General features: G+C 37.4%; 1 protein-coding gene across 1 annotated transcript in view; it reads left to right on the forward strand.

Moving 5' to 3' along the window:
- clstn2.S (calsyntenin 2 S homeolog) overlaps positions 1–13,478 on the forward strand; it is a 454,486-nt gene that overhangs the window by 369,806 nt on the left and 71,202 nt on the right. Inside the window, exons 7-8 of the mRNA XM_018265797.2 lie at positions 7,978–8,226; positions 12,472–12,593. Of these exons, the coding sequence (XP_018121286.1) occupies positions 7,978–8,226; positions 12,472–12,593 (371 nt within the window). The remainder of the gene's footprint in view (positions 1–7,977; positions 8,227–12,471; positions 12,594–13,478) is intronic.

Here is a 13,478-nt window from a genome sequence, read left to right on the forward strand (position 1 = left end):
TAGCAACTCCAAATATAGACAGCTATTATACCGCTGCTCACTTACGGCAAGTAGCTGGCTGGTCTACATATGAACCAACATCAAAATGGGCATTTATAGAGACCTTATGGATTTCTCCTATTCACCCTGCTACGTACCTATGGTGTAGGGGATCTCACCTCAAATTACCTCTAGGAGTTTTAAACCTGATTTCGTTTACCCTCCGAATTTGGAACCAATGCAGAAAAAAGTATAAATTGGTAAGCGCTACTTTGCCTCTTACGCCAGTGCTTGGTAATCCTTCATTTTCTCCAGGTATGCAGGATACTTTTAAAGCACATTGGGGTCTAAAAAACCTCTTTACCGTTCGGGACTTCATCAATCCCTTGACAAGCAAACTCTTCTCTTTCACGGAATTACAAACCACTTACCAAATACTTCCGACACTTTGTTTTACTTACAGCTTGCACACTTCTGCCAGAGCATTTTGGTTAGTGGTGGGCAACCTACCCCCCTCACAAGATTTGAACGTATATGTAAAACCGGACTTCCCCAGAGAGCTCTAATCTCTACAATCTATAGGCTCTTAACTGACATCCCTGTTGACCCGTTCCCTAAACATAGATATATGATGAAATGGGAGGAGATAATTTCGCAGGAAATACCAATGGATACCTGGGAGGATATATGGGAGAACGCTAGGAAAAATGTCTCGTGTGTCAGACAACAAGAAAGTTTGTACAAAACAATGTTTTTCTGGTATCATACTCCTAGTAAATTACACAAATGGTTTCCCAATGTCCCACGGCATTGCTGGAGACACTGTGGGATGGTTGGGACACTTCCGCATATAATGCTGCACTGCCCGATGTTGTCTCCATTTTGGAAATCTGTTGAAACCTTCCTGGGCAAACTTTTCTGTATAGAAATTGTTTAAGACCCTCTTACGACGCTGGTTTGGAAACCGTTAAATGATGTGTCTAGGGTTGAGCAAAGACTACTTAATTATATACTCACAGCTTGTAGGTTAGCAATCACCCATCATTGGAAAAAACAACACCCACCACAGTTAATAGATGTGATACGTAGGGTGGTAGATATGAGGGAAATGGAGTACTGTATATGACAGCTAGAATAAGAGATACACTCCATCGCTTTAACAAGATCTGGTTCAGGTGGGATGTTTTTACCACAACGGATATGTATAAAGGGTTGTCTCCATAGGATCCAGACTATTTTAGACCTGAGATCCTCTAAACTCCCGTCTACACAAATGGAATGATATGCGAGTCCATTACTATCCAGGAACCACCCCCCCCCTTTTTTTTTTTCTCCCCGTTGACCCTATAGTTCTATGTGTATTTCTCAAGCACACGGTTGATTACGGGCACACATGCTTCTACGGGTGATATTATGTTGCAATTTGCTGCACTGTGTATTTTGTACTAATACTGCCTACGGCTTGATGGACCTGTATGTATGTAACCAGGACTTTAATGTTTGATATCTTTTGTTTTATGACTTTCTTTTTGCTGTAAAACTGATAAAACCGTAATAAAACTTTAAGTTATAAAAAAAAAAAAGATAATAATAATAATTTGTTTATAACTCTACCTTGGTTACACTCTCTTTTAAATAGTGATTAGCCCTTTGCAATCTAGGGCCCTAAGTTCTCTTTGGCTATGAAATATACAGTACTGGTAACTGGGATTTATAGCGCAGTGCCTGCACCTAGTGAGCATTAAGGATCAAACTTCTAGGGAATTCCACAAGGAAAATAAAACACACAGTTTGCAGTACACCAAGAAAAACTAAAAACTAAATAATAAAGGAAAGAATAGGTTAAACAGTGCAATGCAATACTATTCCTACACAGGGGAAATATGGTTCTGTCTAGCAACTAGCACAGTCTCTCTCCACTCCTGGTAGCCAACACAGTTCAGTTCACATGTAATGTCCCTTTTCCCAGAGCTCCTTATTCCCCAGGTAGTGCTACCTGCCCCAATGTACCTCTCCTATAGTATATAGGCGGTAGCTCTCACGTGGCAGGCTCACGGGAAACAACTGTCCTCACACTGGGGACACACAAGGGTTGCAACTGGCATCCAACCTCTGAACGGAATGGCTGAAAATCAAATCTGTCTTTCTGAGCACAAAAGTACTGCAGCTCTTTCAAATTACATGCAACACTTTCACTCTCCCTGCTGTCTCTCTCAGCTTTTCTTTAGTTTTGGCTTTTATCAGCTCTCTCTGTAACCCTGTGCATTTGGCTTCAAATTCAGACACTCCCCTGGGTCCTCCTCCTCCTCTCCCTGGGATGTACTGGGGCTTCCAGCCAATCGGACGATTCTCCATCCTTTAACCGGGCTGGATGATGTCACAGACAGAGAAACAGGGGAAGGACTTGTTTGATTCCCTACATGTATATTAAATTATAATTGTTGCTCTTATACTGACTTAAACCTTGCACTACTTGCTTGTAGTGTTGGAAACTATTTATATATATATATTTTTGCATCTAAAATTTTTGATTAATATTGTATAATTTAGGGATATGCAATATGTGTCTCTTTAAAAGTAAGTGCAAATACCGTACTAAGATATGGCTGAGAATGGTACTTCGTAAACAGGACAGTTATTACAAATGACAGTCTATTCCGAGTCAAACAATAAAATAATGTGGAAATATGGCTTAAAGAAAACAAATCTATTTCATGACTGACTTTTTATAGACTTTGTTATCTTGTATTTCAGCAATGCTGCAATTTTCAAAGTTTCCACAAATGTAATATACAAAAGATATTTAGCTATTTTCCATTTAAATCACCAAAAGCAAATTGCCTTATATACTTTACTTTTGTTTTTATAGGTTTTACTCATTTTTTATTATTTGCATTTAAGCAATGGAGAATAGTCATGATTTTCCAATTTGAGAAAATGTTGGCGGTGCATAAAAGTCTAAAATACATCATAAAGTAACGCAGATATCTCTAATACACAAAAACATAAAAAATAATGAAAGGCAAAATAAGAGGGAGTGTATCTGTTTACAGTGTTAGGCATTCTACCAGATATTGTATAATTGAGTCATTTCAATTACAGCTTTGTTTTTAACAGGGACAAGAAAAAGTGTATGCTGTTGCATTATATGCCTCTAGAAGTAGAAGGAATGTTAATTGTTACCTTTGTGCTGCTTTCTCAAAAATCCTATTTGCATCAGCCAGCTATTTCATTTAATATGGTTGATTTCCCAGTCTGTATGGATATATCTGCCTACTTTTTTTCAAAAGCAACATTAGATGTTCTCTGCTCTTCTTAGGAAATTAGGTACATTTTTTTTTGGATTGACTATGAAGATTTTCATTCATCCAGGTGATGGTATATATAGTATAGTTAAATCTAAAAACAAATGGACTTGCTGAGTAATCAATGAAGACATTTCACTATTCATCCTAGCAGTTTCTTCAGTTCAACTGACTGGTGTGGGAAGTTCTCTGCATATAAAACTCTTCATAGTAATATGATTTGTGTCAATGCCAAAGAAATATATATGTATAGGACTACGCCAACATAATTAATAATTTAAAAACAAATATTGGAGTTAATCATGGAGAATATACTCACAATTCACCCCAGTCCTAGGGTGTAGGTCCACAACAACATTTCAAATGAAGGTCTTGCTCTTATGTCCTAATAAGAAGGTCTAAGAAGGTCTTGCTCTTATGTCCTAATACATTTTTCAATTTTTTAATTGGTTGATTCATTATTGTTGGAGATACTCACACCTTCCTTTTGAAATATAAAACTCTTCCACTAATCCAATCACAATGGCACATTGTAACTCTTCAAAGAGGTGACATCTGAAGAAATTCACAGAGGTGTTGATTCTGTGTAGTTACTGTGATAGGATTATCCAATGCGTCATGCAACTCCTAGAAACAAGTGTTACTTGTGAGAGTTGCATGAATGGATGTCTGAAGTGTTCTGAAACCGCCGGGGTACAGATGTTAGAACAGCATTGTATGTAGCAGACAGGTGGTGTCGAAGGCCGCCACCTCTGTTCAGGGATGGTTTCTCCACCTGGACATGAATCGCCTCTTTCACGCCTCATTCAAACCAGCAGTCTTTTTTATCCAAGATTTGCACCTTGCTATCTTCAAAGGAGTGTCCCTTGTCTTTTAGGTGTAGAAAGACTGCTGAGTTTTGCCCTGTAGCGTTCGCTCCTATGCTGAGCCATTCACTTGGAGAGCAGTTGTTTTGTCTCCCCAATGTATAGATCTGTGCACTCCTTGCTACACTGGACTCTGTATACCACATTGCTTTGTTTTTCTTTTGGTGTTGGATCCTTTGGGTGTACCAGTTTTTGTCTCAGTGTGTTGCTAGGTTGGAAAAACACAGGGACGTGGTGTTTGTTGAAAATCCTCCTGAGTTTCTCTGACACTCCAGCTACATATGGGATCTCCGGGCAGTTATTTCTATTGGTGTTCCTGTTAGGCTTGGTTGCTGCTGTTTTGACAAAGGCCCAGCCTGGGTAGCCACATGCAACACCTGTTTGTAGGAGTTGCATGACACATTGGAAAATCCTATCACAATAACGACACAGAATCAACACCTCTGTGAATTTCTTCAGATGTCACCTCTTTGAAGAGTTACAATGTGCCATTGTGATTGGATTAGTGGAAGAGTTTTATATGACGAATTTCCCACACCAGTCAGTTGAACTGAAGGAGCTGCTCGGATGAGTAGTGAAACGTCTTCATTGATTACTCAGCAAGTCCAATTGTTTTTAGATTTACCTATACTGGATATTTTTTTTGGATTCCAGTTACATCTTTATGCATAAGACACCAGATTTCCTAGTCTACAGCAAACCTTGCTCCAGCTGAACAACATGAAGTCACATACTTCCTTTCTGCTCTCTCAGTTCTGCTCTCTCAGTTCAATGCATAGTTGCTTGGAGAAAGTGGACATTAGCAACCTGACTGAAACCGAAAACTAGAGAGCTGCTGAAAAAAGCTAAATAATTCAAAAACCACAAATAATAAAAATGAAAACCAACTGCAAATTGTCTCAGAATATCACTTTCTACATCATAGTAAAAGTTTACTCAAAGGTGAACAACCCCTTCAAAAACAACCACAATTCTTATGCCAGATTACATAACTCAATCCTTACTGGCATTCCACTCTGACTTTCACCATTTATGCCTATTTGAAAGACTGTCCGTAGTCTATCTTTCCATTCTCTATTAGGTTTCCCCTATACAATCCTTTCACTGGCTTCCCATTTTCTCTCCAGTACAATTCAGGCTCTTAATACTTTTGTCCCAGGTTTTTCAAAAAGAAACACTTCCCTACATCTCCTTTATGTTTTCTACATTCCTATATTGCTTCTTCTTCTGCCTGAACCTGAAATTCCCTTCCTTGACTTTTACTTCCAGACTCTTATTTTCCCTCCAATAGTCTCTCTTGTATATCATACCATTCAAAGAAACCTAATTAACCCAGCCTGATCTATCAAAAGTTAACATACTGTACCATAAATAATAATCTCATAATTCTTTCCTTATTTGTTCCAAAACCTTTCATTTCAAACCAAAGCCCTCTGTTCCTTATACTACTATTGTAAATTACTGCATAGTTTGTTGGCGGTATATAAATAAATGATGATAACAGTGATTACAGTTTCAGAACCATATTGGTCCATGTTTGCTCGAATTTATATAAAGCAAAAAAAAAAAAAAAAGAATGTGGATATCAGCTTGTTAAACAGTAACTTCCTGAAAAATAAATCCATTAAAATACAATATCACTAAATGAATTGCAAAGACTTAAAATATAGGACAATTAAATATTAACAGTCAATGCACAGTGTATTAATCATAATGCAGTATTATATTCCATAGGGTAGAGAAAATGGAAATGAGAGAGAGAAATTAAAAAATAAATGTGATATAATACCAAATATCATACAATCAGTGCTTGAATTGGGGCGGGATGGCATGCCGCCACTTCTTTTTTTTTCACTAAATTGCATCCCTCAGGCGGGATGGTAGAGTTAAGAATACCGGAGCTTTTTTTTTTTTGTCCCTGGTTTTTTTTACCTCACTGTGTCAAAGCAGCCCGGCTATTCCCACTGCAGCTCGCACTTTCAGTTCCGGGGAGGAACTTTGGCGCCTATTGGCCACTACACATGACGTCTAATCTAGCTGTAATGCAACTGCAAGCGCTCAGCAGAGATCTCCCTGCAGTTGGTAATCGCTGGGTTAATGACGCAGTGCACCCGGAACTCACCCAAACTCTCTTTCCTGACGGGTTTTGGTGGGGGAGGACAAGAACGGAGAACGGAGAATCTGATTGGCCTGTGGGTGCTCGCAGCGCAGCGAATTGTTTTTTTTCCCAACGCGAACCTTCACTCCCCCTTCTCCCACCTTGTTCTTGAATAATGAGCAGCCCTGTGCCAGAGGAACAAGTTAACAAAGCTGTTCTCCGTTATTGTCCTCCCCCACCAACGTCACGCGCTGCCGCACAAAGTTTTTTCAAGAGTTCACCGTGATTGATGATATTGTCTGGCATCTCACGTCTCCTGTGCTGCGTGTGTAAATTCTAGAGCAGTGATCCCCAACCAGTAGCTCGTGAGCAACATGTTGCTCTCCAACCCCTTGGATGTTGCTCCCAGTGGTCTCAAAGCAGGTGCTTATTTTTGAATTCCAGGCTTGGAGGCAAGTTTTAATTGCATAAAAACCAGGTGTACTGCCAAACAGAGTCTCAATGTAGGCTGACAATCCACATAGGGGCTAATAAATAGCCAATCACAGCACTTATTTGGCACCCCAAGAACATTTTTCATGCTAGTGTTGCTCCCCAACTCCTTTTACTTTTGAACGTTGCTCACGGGTTCTAAAGGTTGGGGAACCCTGTTCTAGAGTGACTTGTCCTGGCTGCATCTGGGAGAGCAAGGGGGGGGGGTTAAGAACACTAGCAGCAGAAGAACCAAGTGCTACAGACTTGTCGACTGCTGCACCGAAGGATTTGAATTTCCCGCCCACACTGGCAAAGAATTGTCTGTAACGCCGGGCTATGGACTTGCATAAGGAAAAGTTGGTGGCTCAGTGACCCCCCCCCCCCATCTGTCTCAGCACAGGGAGATTAGTGGTAAGGTCTTGGACTTTTTTTTTTTTACTAGCTGGCACATTTTAATTTTTAACCTCTGGAAATGTATTCATTTTAATATATGTTCTGGGGGTATTTATACATGTTATTGCCACCGTACCATCTTGCTCTGAGTTCTGGGGGTATTTATACATGTCATTGCCACCGTACCATCTTGCTCTGAGTTCTGGGGGTATTTATACATGTCATTGCCACCGTACCATCTTGCTCTGAGTTCTGGAGGTATTTATACATGTCATTGCCACCGTACCAACTTGCTCTGAGTTCTGGGGGTATTTATACATGTTATTGCCACCGTACCATCTTGCTCTGAGTTCTGGGGGTATTTATACATGTCATTGCCACCGTACCATCTTGCTCTGAGTTCTGGGGGTATTTATACATGTCATTGCCATCCTGGTTTAGTTGGGGGCGTGGCCATGAAAGGGGGCGTGGCCTCTAGAAAAATATTCGCGGCGCGCCTTTTGACTGTGGGCGGGGCTACATCAGTCACGCCCCCATCCCTTTACCTTTTTGTTCCCAATTCAAGCACTGCATACAATAAAAGTTGTTTTTCTATTTGATGAGTTAAGATTTTGCTATGTAATATTAAAATGATGAAATCTTCATACATGTAAAGAAATATAATTGAAAGTGTGTAAACTTTTTTTTGGAGGCTTTTAAATTGTATGGTTTATTTTCCTTCATGTTCTGGGGCTGCCTAACCCCTGGTTGGTACAATAAGGTCAGTAGACATTTCTAGCCATATTCTTTTTAGGATTTAGTTCTTTACAAATTAAGATTTGGAGAAAAAGTTCATTAAAATGTGCCAAATTTTCATTTCTAGGGGCCTCTTCTGGTGCCATTAACTTACTCCCATCTCCCAGTGCGTCCACTAACTGGACAGCAGGTCTACCCATGGACAACAGTGGCATGATCTATAAATTTGATGGCAAGCAAGGAGTAAAGATACCCGATGCAGTTGTACCAAAGAATCTAACTGACCAGTTCACAATCACAATGTGGATGAAACATGGTCCAAGTCCTGGATTAAGAGCTGAAAAAGAGACCATCCTATGCAACTCTGATAAAACAGGTAATTTACTAGACTGTGATACATTTAAGATATCATTTATTTTTACTTTTAATATTGTTTTCAGTCTGATCTTTTTAATTACTATGATTAATATTACCATTAATATTTTGTGGCAGGTTATACATGGTGGGGCTGGTTTAAACAAAATATACCTGCCATGAGGAGCCAAAATCTATTAACTATAGCTATTTTTACAGTATTCTATTCAAGATATTACATTGGAAATTGTTGAAAATGTGCTTTTGCTGGATATTTTTTTTTTTTTTACCAAAATGTCCTTTTTCATTAAGTGGGGAACCGCAATGGCTATTTCTATATCTGCAATATACCGTATTTAAGTTTAGTGGATAGACTAATAATATCACTTTTTGTAAGAACCTTACAAAACATTATTAGCTTTATTACCTCCCTCTCAATATTCCGGCAAAAATGTTTGACATTGTGAGCTTGTCACAATTGTATGCATGAAAGCATTTGTCACCTTCCTTTTGTGAATCGTGTTTTTAGCTCATGGACGAATACTATACCATGAACTTAAATCATTAGGAACTTGTAAATGACAGTAGATGTTGTTTCTAAACAGTTTTTTTAACTAGTAGAAAATAAATGCTTCTTAAGAGATTTTATAGGAAGTTAATCCATTTAATTAGGGATAATTGATTAATTGTGTTTTCAGCAGGAATATTTTTTCTAAAACATTGTACATTTGGTTATACTGTTGATTATTTTAAAATTGCAAATTAAGTATCTCTCCCAAACACTTTATCTAATGTGACAAAAGAGTAAGTAAAGATCTTTGTTTCTAATGAGTTTATAGCAGATATTTTCAGTGCATTAAAGTGTTCCTGTAACTATAACTGGGTAATTATTTTGTAGCCATCCAGATCTGCTCCTATTTTTTTAGATATGCATATGGGAAACTGCATCTCTTAAATATGTTTTTTCTGTTTATGGGAATAAACAAACATATACAATTATCTAGGAGTCACCATAATTAACATTCACAGCACCCAAGTGCCAAGAATGACTCATACTGTGCTAGATCTCCAAGAAGTAGGGATTTCGTTTGGAAGAAGTTAAAGAAAATTTCCCTATGGAGGAATTCATGGCTGGAATTTTAGCGCAATAATGAATATTGAAGATGGGGAATGGAAATGGATGTGGGTGAAGTAAAATGTGTTGGCTCTAGAAGGAACCAAGGACTTGACCAGGGACATGTGTAGACATAATTGATGTAGATGATGTAGAAGATGTAGAGGAGTAAATAGAAGTTAAGAGAAGATTTTGTAATTTGCTGTTTGCTTAATGGAGAGCCATATTGAATGTTTTAACATAATAAAGCCAAGATAAACATTCTTAAGCAGTTGAAGAGTAAGAAGAAAAAACTGACACATTTTCACAGTAGTGTTAATGATTGAGAAATGGAAGAGTGAATGATTATCTCAAGTCACTGTATTGAATCTGCAGGGTAAATGGGCAAATAATAGTAACTGAAAACGAGGAGTAGCAAGCTTTGGGGAAAAGAGCTTCAATTTTAGATTGCCATGCCGGATTTGTTGGATGGACACAAAGGTCTGGGTTTAGGACAGCAAATCTTTAGGGGCGGCATGCCACCTGATTGCACTGGGGACTGTGCTACCTTTCCAATCTCCTGACTTCCTTTTCTTTAGCAAACAGCACATTGAGATCAGGTTTGGGGAGCAGGTTCTTATATAAGGGGAGACAATGTTTCTGAGCTGGTCACAGTAGGTGGTGGCATGTGAGTAGCGGTGCAGTCGAGGTGAGGGGCAGCCTGGTTTCGAGAAATTAATATTTTAAATTCAGCCGTGTAGATTACATTGATTTATCTAGGAGGAGATTGCTAAGAGACAGAAAACCTGGTTATTGTGTGAATATATATATATATATATATATATATATATATATATATATATATATATATATATATATATATATATATATATATATATATACAGTCATATGAAAAAGTTTGGGAGCCCCTCTTAATTCTTTGGAGTTTTGTTTATCATTAGCTTAGCTTTCAAAGAAGCAACTTCCTTTTAATATATAACATGCCTGAAGACAGTAGTATTTCAGCAGTGACATAAAGTTATATTATAAAATATTATCAGAAAATATGCAAAATGCATCATAACAAAATGAAGTGATTGTGTTAAAAAAAAGGCTTTAGTTTCTCACATTTTTTTGCAATCTTTTTGTTCAACCCACTGAATTAAAGCTTAAAGTCTGCAGTTCAACTGCATCTGAGTTATTAAATTTAAAATTCATTGTGGTAATGTACAGAACCAAAATTAGAAAAAAGTTGTCTCTGTCCAAATATTTATGGACCTAACTGTAGAGACAGGGATTCTTTCAAAGAATAGACCAGACATAAACATGTTTTGTGAAGTGAATATATGTATGAGCTTGAGTAAAAAACCAGTACAGTATATGGTATAAAATTAAATGGTGCTGCCAATGGGTGCTGAAAATTGTAGGCCCAAGCACTTTTGCTTTGCACAGAATTACCTCTTTTTTAATTGTGATGCTGGTTTAAGTTAGTAGTGCTAATTGTTAGACATATTTGTTTTCATTAAAAGATGATACTTGCCCTTTAGCTAAACAGGTATAGTTAACCTTTGATGCTCGGGCTGTTGGAGGATAGAGCTGTATGCCTGGACACAACAGCAGAGTGCCAAAGGCTGACCTTCCCTGAACTAAAAGGTAAATAAAAGATTTGATGTCAAGAAATACACAACCCAGTTTAATATAGGCTATGTCACTTTAACTTAAAAGGGCCATACGTCTTCTCTGTAATAAGAAAGAAATGACAATTTAGGTATCTAATTCCTGGTATATATACTAGGTGATTTCACTCTTTAAGAGAAATCCATGTAGTATATTGTTTGCTGACTTGGATGTATTATTTCCCTGCCCTAGCAGACAGGCAAAATGCCTCAAGCCTCTTCCGAACAGTTCCCTTCAAATGAATGACGATAGTTTGTCTTATCCTTTCCATAGTTAAATGTCCTTACCCTACCAAATGGCTCCTTCTGTGTAACAGCCCCCCTCCCCCACCACTGGTTATACTCTCTGCTTGTGCAAAGTGAAGATGGATGGGAAGGGAATTTTACAATTATTTTTTTTATTAAGACAATTGTATCTTCGAGCAGAATATCCATTTGCACAAGGAGGCATGGGCACACAAGCTGACATTTGTGGACATGAGGATGCTGTAGAAGGTCCTAATATTCATTAATGAATAAAGGGTTAAGCTCCAGTAATCCTTGAGCCCTTCTCCCTGTCTGCTACAAACAAAAGTCAGGGGCCAGATTCACTAAATGATCATAATTACCTACTGATCCCACTTGATCCATAAAGAAGTATATATGTATTCATGAAAATATTACATTCTATTAAACACCTTAGCAAAGCATATATGTGGTTCATATTGATATTGACTAGTGATGGGAGACTTTGTCCATCACTAATATTGACTTAATGGAAAAGGAAGAAACAATAAATGTTGCCTATGATCTGTTATGCAATGTAATAGCTCATACCAGGCTATGGATAGTGATTAGTAACAATGGTTTTTGACTTAATCATTTGAAATGGACTATTGAATCGATGTATAAATAGAAATGATTTGATCAAAATTCCAGGCAATACAGAATGGCTAGAAATCCTGATCCTTATTAAATCTGCCCTAAATGCATAAATCATCATATGCTTTATTATAGAGGGAGCTTATGCAGGTTGCTAACATAAGATCTACTGTCAACGAACTGAGTTTACATTAAATTAGGGTTAGGATTTCTCATTTAATTGGCATATCTACAAACAAATCCATGTTTTCCAAGCAAACTTAACAGTATGTGACTTTTATTAAAAGTGAATCATCATGGACGGCTTGTGTGTCCAGTGACCAATTTGATGATGTTACTAGCCTTCCTGACATTCTAGTTTTTTTCAGAGAAAAATCTCGATTTGAGTTAAGTTGAATTCGATTAGAGTTTTCGAGTCAGTAAAAAAAGAGGGCCAAAGAACTTGAGAATTATGATTGGTCGACTTTTGAATTGTCCTGGTTCCTAGATGTGCCAATGTGAAAGATGTGTAACTTCAAATATAAAACTCTAGCATTTAAATGTCATTTCATATATTATGTGATATAAGTAACATATTTGTGACATAATGTTAGTATTTGCAAAAATATTTTCACCTGTGGTATTGTTTACTTTTCAGAGATGAATAGGCACCACTATGCTCTGTATGTGCACAACTGCCGCCTCGTGTTCCTATTACGCCGAGACTTTGATCAAGCAGACACTTTCAGACCTGCAGAGTTCCACTGGAAACTGGACCAGGTACTTGAGATAGTCTTATGGATATTGCAAAAAATAAAAATAAAAAAAAATACTTCTTTTCCTTTGCAGCTCCAAATATTCTCTCAAAAACCTTTATTTGTTCAAATGTATTATCCAGTGCTCTCTCTGGCTTTGTGCAAATGCTGATGTTTGAAAGGTTATTTTAGTAATATACTAAGTTTTATGAAGGCAAGCTGACAGTTGGTTCTGTTTAAAGGCCAATTCAGAACGTATGACCCATATACGCTACTTGTTGTATTAATAGACTGTGGCCACAAATCGTACTGACAAATCAATATATTGTGTGCTGCATTCCACTAGCTACAGTACAGAGGGCATATTGTTTAAAAACAAACCCACAGTACAACAGACTCATCAGTTGAAAGCACAGATAATTAAAATCAATTAAATGTAAAATGGAATTAAAGCATTTAGGCATAATTATTGGTATAATGGATTAAAAACCCTAATAGTGGATAAATTGTAATCACAAAATGGGGACACTAAAAATAGCACATATTTATTTGAAATATTATATATAGTATTATATATATTTTTCCAATGTTTCTGAATAGTAATGTTTGATATATATATATATATATATATATATATATATATATATATATATATATATATATATATATAGCTTACTAGTTACCACAACTTTCTAAATCTCTATCTCTTCCAGGCAATGACTCAACAATCAGAGAGCCTGCTACTCTCTTTCTTTCCCATGATTCATCTCCAAATTCCTACCCACAACCAGGCCTTTTATAACCTACCATCCTCCACCCACTGGGGACTTTCCCTCAACAATTGTTATCCTCTAGTGGCTAATCTGAATTTTTCTTTTTACCCATTACTTAAAGGAGAATTAAACAGTAA

Source organism: Xenopus laevis, chromosome 5S, assembly GCF_017654675.1.
Source record: "Xenopus laevis strain J_2021 chromosome 5S, Xenopus_laevis_v10.1, whole genome shotgun sequence".
Taxonomy (NCBI): domain Eukaryota; kingdom Metazoa; phylum Chordata; class Amphibia; order Anura; family Pipidae; genus Xenopus; species Xenopus laevis.